Genomic DNA, 14,737 nt, shown 5'->3' on the forward strand with positions numbered 1-14,737 from the left:
CAGACGTATTTGAACTTGTCAAACCTAGTTCTTAACAAATTAAGATAGTCACAGACCGAATTTAATGAATTTGAGCTATTTCGTTGAACTACCTGCACTGTTGGTTTAAATTTGAACCACCGATTCAAGGTTAAACGAGTCAGGAGATATGAATTGGTGATTCAAATTAAAACCTGCGGTAAGCAGTTTAGCGACCCTTTAAATTCATGTTATTCAATCCTAAAGGAACGCAGAAATGGTAAAAATTGCCTGACTGAGTTCAACTACTTCTCTTGATTTAAAAATTCCCATCTCAAGTTATTAAATTCCTGCTGTTGAATCAGGAGATGGCGAAAGATCAGAAGAAAACCGTGGATATGTGCAAAGAATGGAAGGTAGGAACAAATATAAATGAGGGTTGTTGATTTTGTTGATGTTTTTGATGTTGTTGACTTTGTTGATGTTGTTGACGTTGTCGACGTTGTTGATGTTGTTGACGTTGTTGACGTTGTAGATGTTGTTGATTGACGTTGTTGATGTTGTTGACGTTGTTGACGTTGTAGATGTTGTTGATTTTGTTGATGTTGTTGATGTTGTTGATGTTGTTGATGTTGTTGATGTTGTTTACGTTGTTGATGTTGTTGATGTTGTTGACGTTGTTGACGTTGTTGACGTTGTTGACGTTGTTGATGTTGATGTTGTTGACGTTGTTGATGTTGTTGACGTTGTTGATGTTGTTGATGTTGTTGATGTTCTAAGGAAATTGTTTTGTACTTTATCACAGTGCTTAGGATCCTGATCCGGTGGCAAAACATCAACCTAAAATTGTTAAAAAAATGTTTGCTCTCAAAAAAGAGAAATAAAAATTGTTTTCCTAAGTTTTAGCAAAAAAAATTAAGAAAAATAATCTGAAAATTTGCCTTTTTTTAATAGTGAATCTTTAAGAAACGTTCATGTTGCTTCTAAGACTGACAATTTCAGTGGAGCAAGATCCTAGAACTGACCGATCCAGTGGATCCGGCGGATAGAATTTATTATTTCAGTGGATCCGGCTTCTAGAACTGGTTATTTCAGTGGATCCGGCTTCTAGAAGTGTTTGATATAGTGGATCCGGCTCCTAGAACTGTTTGATATAGTGGATCCGGCTCCTAGAACTGATAATTTCTGTGGATCCGGATCCTGGACTTGATTATTTCAGTGGAAACGGCTCCTAGAACTGATGTTTAATTTTCATACTTAGGAGGTGTGCTTGGCTGAAGAGGAGAAACACAAGAACGAGATTAAAGAATTAAAGGTTAAAAAATAAAATACAAAAAAACTCTGCTTGTAGCTGTATAATTCAGTCAATTATCATTCTTTGCGGAATTTTGGAGGAAATCTTGATAGTGCAATTTTTTTTTTTTTTTACTTTTAAAATCAATTAATTTCTTTACAAGAGAACAGAAGCAAAATGATCTTTATTTAAGTCAAATAAAAAACCTCCATCTATGACCCATAGAAAAATTATTAAAAATTGTTATATTAATCCTATCTCAAAAATTAAGTTTGTACCAGTCTCGTATATTTATAAATTCAAGTGGATTTTCTTTTTCTTTTTGCCTTTTTAAAACTGCACTCATCCTTTAACATGTTGGGTACTTCTACAAAAGCATACCTCCCATGTGATATTGTGCAATTTTACAAGGGTATTTAATATAATCTGAATTATCAAAAGGCACCTTTTAGTGTGCTTGCCCTCCGATAAATCCTAGCAGCAGCGCTTGACCATTTCAACCTTAAAGGGACTGTAAAGGAAAAATGAAAGGGGGTATACTATTATAGGCTGATAACTAATCACTTTAGCTCTTGATCGCGACCCATGAAAGTTATATTTGATGTTTCTGTCTGGAGAAACTGTGTATTATATACAATTTTGTATAGAAACAGTAGGGTTAAACAGATCATATTCAGCATTTACGCAACCAATCTGAAAACGAAGATATCACAGAGAAACTTAAGTAATCCTTAGGTTTTCTCCAATTATTATTTTATGATTTTTTATTTTTAATAGATCTAATTGATAATATTATTTGTAATTCCGAATAACGTCATCAGAACTCCCACCGAAGTAAGTGCAGTATACTGGTCATGTGACCAGTTATTGTTGGGAGTTCTGCTGCATATTTATTAATTTTCTTAAAAATTTGACACAGTTTGATATCAATTTCTCGAGACAGGAACATCAGATTTAACTTTCTGGGTCGCGATCAAGAGCTAAAGTGATTTCAGCCTATACCTTCTTTCATTTTTCCTTTACAGTCCCTTTAAAATCGTTAATAAAGTGACAGGAAGCGTAATATGCAAGGATGTCACTGTCCGACTCACACTGGTACTCATGAAACCTATATCTGATCAATAATAAAGAAAATATTGTCATTTTTTAAAGATTAAATATGTCTAATTCTGATAATTTCTAAATGATTTTCTGCTTTAGAGAAATCACAATTGAAAATGATAATTTTTTTGAATTTATACTGTCTAATTCATATTGATGTCTAATTCATACTTGATCAGACAAATCGGGCATTGCCATCTTTACATGGAGGGTCACTTGTGATTATGCTTACAGCCGACCTTCAATAGGAAATATAGAAACCTTTTATTTCTTAATAACTTTCCTTGGACGTAAATTTACATGAATCTCTAGTCGATTGAAGAGACGCATGTCTGATTTACAATGGTATTCTCTTACACATTTTTTCAAACATTGTTTCAAACATTTTTTCAAACAAACAGGTTGTATAAGACATCATCCCTATTTAACCTTCGTCCCCTCAAAAACTAGAAAATTTACCATTTTTGAGAATGGTTTCTTTGACTTTAAGTAGTTTTAAGTTGACTTGTGACTTTAAGAAAGAAAAAAAACATACATTCAACAATATTACTCTTCTAAGAGTTGTATAGGTTACCATTGTGAATCGGGCGTGCATCTCTAATATTGGGAGCCGGAGGCCGAATTTAAAGAATTTGAGCGGCGGCTTGAGTATGGTTGGTTTCACTTAAAATTGTATTCAATGTTTCAAGATTTAAGCCGCGGGTCAATTGAAACCGGTTATTGGCGGAATTAAGACGCGGCTTAAATTCATTAAATTCGGACAAGGGTTGCTTAAAATTACGTCCCTTTGATTGGCAGGAACGGATTTCCGGACAGGGGAAGGAAATACAAAACCTGAAAAATATCATCGAAATAGGTATTAACAGATTTTACAAAATCATATTTGGAATCCTAGGATTAGATATCATAGATATTTTTAGAGGGTAAATCTTTATACACTCAGCCAGTTTTTAAGGGTGTGGATTATTTAAAAATATTGCACACAGCTAGCCTATATCAAATTTCGGTCAGATCTTGTATGCTTTGATTGGCCAAACTTTAAGACATCCAGCTAATTTTAGCACCATTTTTTTACTATGAAGATTTTAAAATTTCGACTATTGTTCACGTTCGTTTACATGGTTATTTGTTTATCTTATACAAAAAATATATTTTTATTATTATCGCGTAATAAAAAAAAACTTCGACTTGCAATTCAGAAAATTCTATTATGTTTTAGTAAATAACACATCTCTTTGAAGCTTCAAGCAGAATAGTCAAGGAATTAATGCAAGGAAAGTTATTTCAGAAGTATACGCATATTTTGTACTGCAGTGTTCTGTCACTGGGCGGTAATGTAAACACAAGACGGATGTCGAAGCCTGAAATGGGATCCATATTTCACATAAATAATCAATGAAATATTCTGGTCATAGGAAACTATTATGTGAATTATCAAAATTATCTAAATTTAATGCTTCTAACCTCCTCGGATACTAAACGAACACTGACGCATCTATTCTTGTTTACAAATTCCGCCCAAAGAGAACTGGTTTCAATATGTACGCAGAGTATACGCAACTGCAATTAACTTTCCTTACATTACATTCTTGGAAATAGTAACGTCACTGATTTGTACTAAATTATTCAGATACTTGTGTTTGACTGTTGTTAACGTTAATTATTGTAATGTTTCCAGGAAAATCAACTGTAGAGCATGCCAAGCAACTTTCAACAGATTTAGCCAAGGTAACAAATTCAACTATATTTAATAGTTTTTTTAATTCATAAGTAGAGAAAAATAAGCGCCAAACTCAAGCAGTCCAAATTATTGTAATAGGGATAACAACAAGAAATATCAACAAGTATTGTAATAAAGATAAGAAGTAGCAGAAATAAGTATTGTAATAAAGATAACCAGAAGTAGCAGCAATAAGTAGTGTAATTAAGATAACAAGAAGTAGCAGCAATAAGTAGTGTAATTAGGATAACAAGAAGTAGCAGCAATAAGTAGCGTAATTAGGAATTCAAGAAGTAGCAGCAAAAAGTAGTGTGATTAGAAAAACAAGAAGTAGCAGCAATAAGTAGTGAAATTAGGATAACAAGAAGTAGCAGTAATAAGTAGTGTAATTAGGAAAAGAAGAAATAACAGTAATAAGTAGTGTAATTAGGAAAAGAAGAAGTAACAGTAATAAGTAGTGTAATTAGGAAAAGAAGAAGTAACGGTAATAAGTAGTTTAATTAGGAAAACAAGAAGTAGGAGTAATAAGTAGCTTAATCATGAAGTAGCAGCTACAAGTAGTGTTATGATAACAAAAAGTAGCAGCAATTAGTAGTTTAATTTGGATATTATGAAGTAGCAGCAACAAGTAGTGTAATTAGGATAACAAGATGTAGCAGCAATAACTAGTTTAATTTGGATAATATAAAGTAGCAGCAACAAGTAGTGTAATTAGGTTAAAAAGAAGTAGCAGCAACTAGTAGTGTAATTAGGATAACAAGAAGTAGCAGCAATAAGTAGTTTAATTTAAATATTATGAAGAAGCAGCAACAAGTAGTGTAATTAGGTTAACAAGAAGTAGCAGCAACAAGTAGTGTAATTAGGATAACAAGATGTAGCAGCAATAAGTAGTTTAATTTGGATATTATGAAGTAGCAGCAACAAGTTGTGTAATTAGGATAACAAGAAGTAGCAGTAATAAGTAGTGTAATTAGGAAAACCAGAAGTATCAGCAATAAGTAGCTTAATTAGGATTAGATACCAAAGAGTGGTAACTACAAAAGAGATGCGCTGTTAAAAGTGACGTTTTCAGGATAATAAAAAGCGGCAATTGAAAGCGGCGGAATATGAGATGCACTGTAAGAAGTATCAGGATCATATACAGGTGAAGATTTTATGTTAATTGTATTTGAAAACACTAGTTTTTATTTTTTTTCATTTTAAATGAAATCATTAATTTGAATTTTGTGATCTAAATTAAATTTTTTAATTGCTGCTTAAGAATACTGTAGTCCTGTGTTTTTATCATTTTTATTTAGAAGTTGGAGCAAGAGAAAGACGCAAATCTCAAGGAAATAGAAAATCTGTCTGAGATAGGTACTGACCAAATCATTACCTGAATAAGTTTCACATATAAATCTGTTGCGAGAAAGAAAATATAATGTCATAAAATACAATCCTAAGCATTAAAGTAATTGTCTTGGATTATTGATTATTAAATTCGAATTTACCAGGGGGAGCGTGATTTTTTATATGCTGGGGCAAAAATGAAAAATTGGATAAAAGAGCAAAGTTTTTTAACCCTTTTTGATACTTTCAACCCAAAATTTTATTTATTTCTCCACAAATCAATAATTTTTCCCAAATAGAAGATCAATAGCAATAGGTAGCTACAGAGAAATGAACAAATTATGCACAACGTCACAAGTGTCAAATAAAACAAGGAAAACGAAATTTTCTTACATTAGTTGATATTTTTTTCAAGATTAAATAAAAAGTGTAAAAACAGTAAATAAAGAACAGTAAATTGCACTTATTTTACTGTAAGATAAGCACTTTTTAAAGTTATCACTATTATCAATAATTTTGTCGGACACAAAAACTGAATTGACACTTGTGACAATAGAATACAGCTAGTTAGACTGAACAAATTCTACGTTGCCATCTATTGTACTAGAATCTATTAGATTTTCTTCATTTCAGCAAATTAAACCGTTAAAAAATTGCCAAACATTCCTAACATCTGGGGGGTGGGGGAATTATTTTTAAAGAATTTGTGACTAAAACAATCCAATGTGACAAAATTTTCGTATACGACTTAAAAAAAACTAACTCCATTATCATGGGTTCTGACCTTTGGAAGGGCAATTAGTGCATGCATCTTCATTTACGTTGTATTGATTTATTTTCAGTTCGTTTCCAACATGATAGTATCGAGACTAGGACTAATGAAAATATTCAGCTGTATGAGGATTATAAGGTCTGTTGATTATATTTTGTTTTTCTTTGTGTATTTAAACATATGTTACAAAACTCTGCCTTTGTGGAAGTTATCATTGTTTTTCTAGCTTGTAAAGTGTTTAAATTCTGATAATTTCTATTTTTAAAGTAAAACCACAAAAAAAAGGTTTTAAAAATATGGATATCTATTTAATACGTGATCAGACAAAGCTTTTGAGGGTACTGTTGTGAATTGGTTCTCTTCTCAACAGAGGGTCACTTGAAATCATGTTTAGTCTCTTAAAAAAACTTAAGCTTTCCAAGTGCCATCATTCAAAATATAACATTGCCAAATTGGCACTTAAAATTACATCCTAGTTGGAGTGCACGGTCTATTAGCTGATCCTAACCTAGCCTGAAGGATTCTTCTCTTCTTATTTAGTTATAACGACTTAAGGGAAAATGTCCTAAAGGAAATTTTCTTTCTTAGAACTTATATCTTCAAGGGACTATAGGTATAATTTCAAGTGACCTTCCATTTGTAGAGAGGTGTGTCATATTCCCAATAGTAATCTTTAAACCTTTGATTGATCTAGGATGACAGACTTATCCTTTTATCTGAAGAAATGCTTGTAATTGCTAATCGCTAGATCATAGATGGTAGAAGAAAAATACTTATGAATTTTTGGAAACCGCGTTGTACATAAAATGTCGCGAGTTTTCACTGGTAATTTTACACCATTTAGAGATAAACTCGCGACGTTCTCTGCTCTTGTTGGTCAATAAAAGGTTAAAGGGAAACTTACAATGTTCTCTGCCCTTGTTGATCAATAAAAGGTTAAAGGGAAACTCACAATGTTCTCTGCCCTTGTTGATCAATAAAAGGTTAAAAGGAAACTCACAATGTTCTCTGCTCTTGTTGATCAATAAAGGTTAAAGGGAAACTCACGACGTTCTTTGTCCTTGTTGATCAATAAAAGTTTGAAGGGAAACTCACGACGTTCTCTGCCCTTGTTGATCAATGAAAGGCTAAAGGGAAACTCAAGACGTTCTCTGCTCTTGATGATCAATGAAAGGTTAAAGGGAAACTCACAATGTTCTCTGTCCATGTTGATCAATAAAGGTTAAAGGGAAACTCACGACGTTCTCTGTCCTTGTTGATCAATAAAAGGTTGAAGGGAAACTCAAGACGTTCTCTGCCCTTGATGATCAATGAAAGGCTAAAGGGAAACTCAAGACGTTCTCTGCCCTTGTTGATCAATGAAAGGCTAAAGGGAAACTCAAGACGTTCTCTGCCCTTGATGATCAATGAAAGGCTAAAGGGAAACTCAAGACGTTCTCTGCCCTTGTTGATCAATGAAAGGTTGAAGGGAAACTCAAGACGTTCTCTGTCCTTGTTGATCAATTAAAGGTGAAAGGGAAACTCATGACGTTCTCTGTCCTTGTTGATCAATAAAAGGTTAAAGTGAAACTCGCAACGTTCTCTGCCCTTGTTAAAAAATAAAAGATTAAAGGGAAACTCACTACTCTCTCTGCCCTTGTTGATCAATAAAAGGTTAAAGGGAACCATTGATAATTGTTCATTCTCTTCTGCATGGAGGGTCACGTAAATTTACGCTTAGAGTCCCTTAAATGAACTTCGTGAATTTCCATAATGTACATTCTTGATAATCAGATATTTTATCAAAATTAACATAATTTCTGATCAGGAAATGACCAATAAGTATGAGTCCCTCTTAGAGGGGATCAAGGGAAAGGATGCTGAAATATCTACTCTCAGGTTCAAATCATAATTGCTTAAACAAGTGGAAAACTAAAATGTTTATTTAAACATTGTATGCCCTTAAAAAAAATTTTTAAGTAAACTTAAATTTTTTTGCTCTTATTGGTGCCAACTGAGAACTACAACTATAATCCTTAGAATTCAGGCAGGACTTCAGGCTTGGATTTCTAATAATTTAGCTTGCGGAGATTTTTAGTCTAGAAAAGAAAAGAAAAATTATTTCCCACATGTCATGTCACCTGTTTATACGACCTAGAGAAAAGTGACCCTAAGGTTTTGATTTAGGCATTTTTAGGCCTAAAATTGTAAAAAGCTGGGTAGGTGGAGTTAGATGGGGAGTTGAAATTGGGAGTCTTTCTAAATCCATAAAAACATGTGAATTAAAACTACGCAAACAAAAATTTTGATTCCTTTACGGTTTCCGTAGCATATCCATCAATGATACTCGTCTGACTAATAGTAATATCTAAGTTAATAGGTCACTGACAGCTAGAGTTAACATGCCTATTTTTCATAGGACTGAAGTAGAGATTGGTAAATCCTTGAGCAAAGAGAACACAGATCAGCTGGAAGAGAGCTTGAAGAAGGCCCTGGCAGATAAACAGGTGGAGGGGTTTAGGAAGGGGGGGAGGCAAATTCGAATTTTGTTTACTAATTTGGGATGCACATTGTAAATTGTACATCATCTACAGATTTGAAGGAAAGCTGCAGAAACATCACAAAAATCCGCACATTTCTGTTCAGTGAACACACAATTTACAGTTAATCATATATTTCCCTCTTTTTAGAATTTAAGAAAACAACATTCTATCAATTCCAATTCGAATTTGAAGGTTGCTGAGATGAAATCTAGAAATGAGGCGGAAAATCTTTGCAGAAATATTAGAGAGAAAGGAGACCAACTTAAGCAGGTAAATAATTGTTCATCATTCCAGTATGGGAGTGTATACGTAATTTAAAATAACTTTTCATTAACTTTTGTCTATCCAAAAACTGATATTTTCGAATTTTGGTTTGTAGTTATTTGCGGATTTCACATAGATTCAGCCTTGTTATAAACAGTCTCGTCAATTCTTGAGACAGGGTCGACTTTGAAGTGCCGCCACGCCTTGGGTTTATATTTTACCGCTCTAACTCTCTTTTCTGTAGCCCTATACATGTACACTTCAGCACTATAAAACACTTGTTGTTAGCATTATTTTATAATAAGTAATTGGCAAAATTCTCGTCGATATTTTCTTGAGAGAATGGACCTTTAAATCACCGTGCACAGGCAGAGAATGTAATTTCACAGTCTTCTAAGTAGGGTTTACTACTATTTTAAAAATGGAAATACGACCATATACTTCCCATCGCCTGGATAAAGATTTATAGTAAATCTGGCACTCTCTAAATGAATGCAAACTTGAAATTTTGCCTGTAGTTCTTCCTCTAAACCCTGATCATAAAGCCACTGCAGAGAAAACTATTTGTTCATAAAGTATTCTAATATCCCAGTTGATTTTTGTATTCTTTTCAGAAACTGTATATTGTATCTTCTAATAGCATTGAAATCAGTGCTTAGGATCCGGATCCGGATCAACTCTGAACTTTTGGAAAAAAGAGATTATAAAAATTTCCTCATTTCTGAATGGATCATCATCAAGTTTTAGTATAAAAATAAGTGAAAAAATTACAAAAAATCAGTTAATCTTAATGAAATGACCTGGATCCGGATCCGGATTTTGATCTGGATCTTTTTTTCCGCATCAAAATTAAATGGATCCTAAGCACTGATTGAAATTGTGGTCCTTTTTGCCTTAAGATGTCCTTTTATGGGTAAAAAAGGGGAGACACTTCAAAGCCTTGAAATCAAGTGGCCAGGGAAAAATACAGATATGTCAATTCAGTATTCAGACATACTTGAGAATTAGTTTGTATACCCTTAGGGTCGGTTTCCACAGTAGCTTATTGTTTTTGTATTTAATATCAATTCCTTTAAATAATGTGAAAAAGGGGTATACATACGATTAATGAAATTAAGAACATTATTTGATCATATTGGGAATATTTCTTTGCCTTCCCTTTCTTGTTTTTTTAACCCAAAAATTCATTTATTGTATCAAAATTAAAAATTTCTGATCTGCTGTGGAAATGATTAATTTTTAAGAATGAGGGGGAAATTATTTTTCAACCAAAAGGCAAAGACTGAATTTAAATCAATTGTAGATGTCTCTGATATACAGACTGCTGTTTTAAATCTTTAATCACCGATTCAAACCTTCATGAATCTATACCTTTGAACTGGGGATTCAAGATTTGAACTAGGGCGTTAGGTAGTTCAGTGTCCCAACTCAAATTTATTAAATTCGGTCCCAGAACTGTTTGTTCAGGTTCAAGATGGATTGAACAAGGTGACTAAAGAGCTTGAGGAGAAGAAAAGAGAACTCAGAAGTTTAACCACAGAACTCAAAGATTCAAAGGTAGAAATTTAGTTCTCATAATGGCTGTATTCGTTTCATACTTTTTAATTTTTCTTCCAGGAGATCCAATGGGAAACATTATTGCTACTGTGACAGTGAAAATAGATTTTAATGGAATCTTTGAATTGTAGTTAAAAGACAATTTATGATTTATAAAGAGTTCTATCCAAATCCACTATCATATAGTCACCTAGACTCTAGAGCCAATTTAAAATTCGGGCATGGGACATAGCGGTACGGAGGAGGGGATAGACAAAACTCCTTTTACTTTTTATTATTTAGGGTTAGGTTAGGTTAAGACAATTCTGGGCCGAGCGCTGCGGCTAGGATGGACTAAGGGGCCAAGCGCTGCGGCTAGCACAGGCTAGGGGGCCGAGCGCCGCGGCCAGGACAGGCTAGGGGGCCGGCACTGCGGCCACGTGAGAGTTTTGTCTATCCCCCCTCCGCACCGCTACGTCCCATGCTTAAAATTCGGTGGTAGTAATGGCCCAAACCTCTGTAGAGTAAAAAAGTACAAGTTAGTTCCACACTTTATTGAAAATATATTTCGGTCTGAGTTGACCCTGTTGTTGTCTGTTCTAACAATATAATAACCATCAAAATCGATAATAAAAAATGTTAAAACCACAAGAAAATAAATGAACAAAAAAGATTATAAAAAAATGTTGGGCCTTCAAATGGACAAAAGGGAAACGAACTCAGATCATGATATGGATAAATGATAATATTCAAATATTCACTTTTTTAAGAATGTTTTAAGACAATTATTATTCCTCAAGATTGTTTCTGTCATGAAGATTAAAAACAAACTGTTTATATGTATAGTGTATGAAGTGGTGGTGAGGGTCGATCTAGTTAACGAACTTTAACGTATTGATGTGAGTAAATCTGTTAGAATATATGTAAAACAAGGCGCTCCGATTTAGTATGATTGGATTAAAAAGTATTTTTTTTAATTTAAGGAGAAGAAAGAATTCTATCTGGCCCAGTGTTCAGAACTTGAAAGATCTGAGAAGGCAATAAAACAGGTTTAAACTTTTTCTTGAAGTATATTAATTTTTGTTTAATTGATCAAACTTTGTGATAAGCAACATAAAACCTTAACACTTCCTTTTAAATTGCCTCTGTTCTGATTATAAATTCAGATTTCAGAACTGTTGTGAGGAGTATCATGACTCTTAAATGCTTGATTTTTCAAAATGAGTTGGTCATCCTTTCAGGGTCTAAACTCCACACAGGATATTTTAAAGGAATAAAGTTAATCCGTAAATCTGCCTAAGTTGGAGATCAATGCTTGATCCCAAGATCCACAGCACATAAGTTCTGTCTTCTGATCTGGGAACTTTAGAATGGATAACCAATAATCCCAACTACTCAATCCGAATATCCACTGTGGAAACTTCTCATTTTAGTCCTTAATCCACTCTTTTTCTCTCTCTTTGGATATCCGTCCATTGGTTTCTCCAATGAGAGTGCAGGAATATAGTTCGTAAATTGTATTGACCAATGACAGCTTTGAAAATAAATTCTACCCCATGAGAGAAATCTGCAATTTCTAATAAATTAAGAATTTGTTGTCGGCCATTTTGAAAATTAATCGGCGAAGAACAATATTTAATAATACGTTTGAGATTCTTTTGTAACCAATTTTAACTAATATATTAATAAATAAATAGGTAAAAAATTAAGTGAAGGCCCTTCTAGTCAAAAAAACGAACAAATCTGGCGTTCCCAGAATCAAATTTGTTGATCTAAATATTTAATCTTAAGACTATGATAATCTCGAGATTATGTTAGTCACGAGATTAGCAAAAAGAGAGGATTAATCTCGATATCCACCACTCTAATGTTCCCAGCTCAAGTTCCATAAAAATACAAGAAGTGTCTCCTGAAAATTAATCTACCTTAAGATATTTTGTTGTAATTGTAAAATGTATGCAAAAATAAAGTATAAATTATGAAACTAGAAAGGGTGTTTCAAAATGCCGATCTTAAAAAGCATAGGGTGTCCAATAAACATGGGAATAAACTTTTAACATGAAACACATAACAATCAGAATCTTCTATCTGGGTTTAATGAAAAAAAACTTAATTGTCTAATTAATTATTATTTCATCCAATTATTGGGATAAAGCAACATTTTTGTACTGTACTGTACTAGGAATTGGAGAAGCTGCGGAAGGTTGTTGATGGACAAAAGATCACGAAAAACCAGGCAGGATAGGAATTTTTGTTGAAATTTTTTAACAAATATCTAAAATGATCTCCTTGCCTGTCTGCTTTTAATAAATATTTCTGTACAAAGTATTCTCAAAGTATGTGAAACTTGTTTAACTCAACGGTAGAAAATACATACCCTGGATTTTATTCAAATAATATTGAGGAGTCTTAATTTTAGAAAATTAAAAAAATTTGGGGGCAAAATTTGTTTTCTCTTGACTGACCATATTACCTCTCTTTGGGTCATTTAAGGTCATACGAAAATTAAACCCAATTGGTTCAGCCGTTTTGATATATATTGAATTCTTTAACTGGAACTAGATGGAGAATATTCAAAGGAAATATGACCAAGACCGAGATACAATGATTGCAGATATTCAGAAGTACAAGGACTCCAGGTTAAATCTTTTTTGGGCTTTTTAAAAAAATGTATTTTTTATAAAAAGATAAAGTTATTTCTCAAATGTTTTTTAATAGAGCAAGTTTGACCTTTTCTGAAACTTTTCAGTAAAATTAAAGGGAGTGACCGGCTAAACAACTAATTAGTTTAATGTAGATTTTTTGTTTTTGTTTTAGTCGTCGTTATTTAATGATTTAAAAAACCGATTTTTAACAAGTATCTGTCAAAATGGACAGTCTGAAAGAATTAAAAAATAATTTTTGCTCTTGCTTAGAAAAAGAAACATCGTAATAGCGTCGAATTGGTATCAAATGCATTCAACATTTTTATCTATAAACTGGACTTTCAGCTCCCTTTAAAGAAGTTTTAAAGAACCCAATTTAGAAAATTTATTGTTAACATATTTAGGGATCACTTTGAGGCTCAGACAACCATCCTTCTGACAGACATGGACCATCTCAAGTCAAAGTTGCAGAAGGTAATGAATCATCAACTGTTGTTAGAACCTTTATATTTCAATATATTGTTATTAAGGGTGGAACTATGCGGAATTCTTTGCACCAGTCTTTGAGCTTACTTTGTTTCTATTTTTTTTTCAATATTTTTTTTACAATTTTCTTACTCCTTCAGTTTTTAGTTTTTTGTGTAGAAATTAACTTAAAAAACTAATTTCAAGCGAGGAAAGTCGTCAAAATAAATCTAGAGGGGTATCAAAATATTCGTTTTAAAACATTGAGTTAAAGTAAAAAATCCCCTGAAAACTAATCAGTGTCCGAATTTAATGAATTAGAGCCGCATCTCAAATACGCCAAAAACCGATTTCAATTGAGCGCCGGCTTAAATCTTAAAACACTGAATACAATATAACTGGAACCATCTATATTTAAGCCGCGGCTCAAATTCTTTTAATTCGGGCTCAGATTTTGGAAAATATTTGTCAGAGTAAAGTACATGGTGGCCAAAATGTACGGATTTTTTTAACCCTAAAATTGTACTGATTGTACGAATTTTTTTCCCAATTGTACAGATTGTATGGATTTTTAGCCTGGAAATACACCTTTTTTTTACTCATTTTCATAAATAAATCTCGTCAAAATGAAGTAAGTTTAACTTATTATCTGCATTCCAAATAATATTAGGTCGATTGACATTCAAAATTCATTCATAATTTTTCGAGAATATTGATTTTTGCTAAACAATGAGTTTTTAAAAAAGCTCAAACAAACAAGTAAATCCATCCCAATCAAGAGAAGAAAAGTTTAAATGTCATAATTATAGATTTTTAGGTTTTAAATGTGTATTCATCGGTTATCCTGTTTCTCCTCTCATTATCATCCTAATTTACTTGATTCTCCTCTCATTCTCATCCTAATTTACTTGTTTTTCCTCTCATTAGCATCCTAATTTACTTGTTTTTCCTCTCATTATCATCCTAATTCACTTGTTTCTCCCATCATTCTTATCCTAATTTACTTGTTTCTCCCATCATTCTCATCCTAATTTACTTGTTTCTCCCATCATTCTCATCCTAATTTACTTGTTTCTCCTCTCATTATCATCCTAATTTACTTGTTTTTCCTCTCATTATCATCCTAATTTA

The 14,737-nt window shown here is 32.8% G+C and overlaps 1 protein-coding gene across 1 annotated transcript in view; it reads left to right on the forward strand.

The window, feature by feature from the left end:
* The window catches only part of LOC111714177 (golgin subfamily A member 6-like protein 22), a 32,086-nt gene that overhangs the window by 13,474 nt on the left and 3,875 nt on the right, over positions 1 to 14,737 (forward strand). Inside the window, exons 15-29 of the mRNA XM_023489227.1 lie at positions 324 to 374; positions 1,220 to 1,273; positions 3,152 to 3,209; positions 4,032 to 4,081; positions 5,146 to 5,217; positions 5,372 to 5,429; positions 6,245 to 6,312; positions 7,982 to 8,052; positions 8,573 to 8,660; positions 8,889 to 8,966; positions 10,428 to 10,517; positions 11,480 to 11,545; positions 12,679 to 12,732; positions 13,059 to 13,135; positions 13,546 to 13,615. Of these exons, the coding sequence (XP_023344995.1) occupies positions 324 to 374; positions 1,220 to 1,273; positions 3,152 to 3,209; positions 4,032 to 4,081; positions 5,146 to 5,217; positions 5,372 to 5,429; positions 6,245 to 6,312; positions 7,982 to 8,052; positions 8,573 to 8,660; positions 8,889 to 8,966; positions 10,428 to 10,517; positions 11,480 to 11,545; positions 12,679 to 12,732; positions 13,059 to 13,135; positions 13,546 to 13,615 (1,005 nt within the window). The remainder of the gene's footprint in view (positions 1 to 323; positions 375 to 1,219; positions 1,274 to 3,151; positions 3,210 to 4,031; positions 4,082 to 5,145; positions 5,218 to 5,371; positions 5,430 to 6,244; positions 6,313 to 7,981; positions 8,053 to 8,572; positions 8,661 to 8,888; positions 8,967 to 10,427; positions 10,518 to 11,479; positions 11,546 to 12,678; positions 12,733 to 13,058; positions 13,136 to 13,545; positions 13,616 to 14,737) is intronic.

Source organism: Eurytemora carolleeae, unplaced genomic scaffold (genome assembly GCF_000591075.1).
Source record: "Eurytemora carolleeae unplaced genomic scaffold, Eaff_2.0 scaffold931, whole genome shotgun sequence".
NCBI lineage: Eukaryota > Metazoa > Arthropoda > Copepoda > Calanoida > Temoridae > Eurytemora > Eurytemora carolleeae.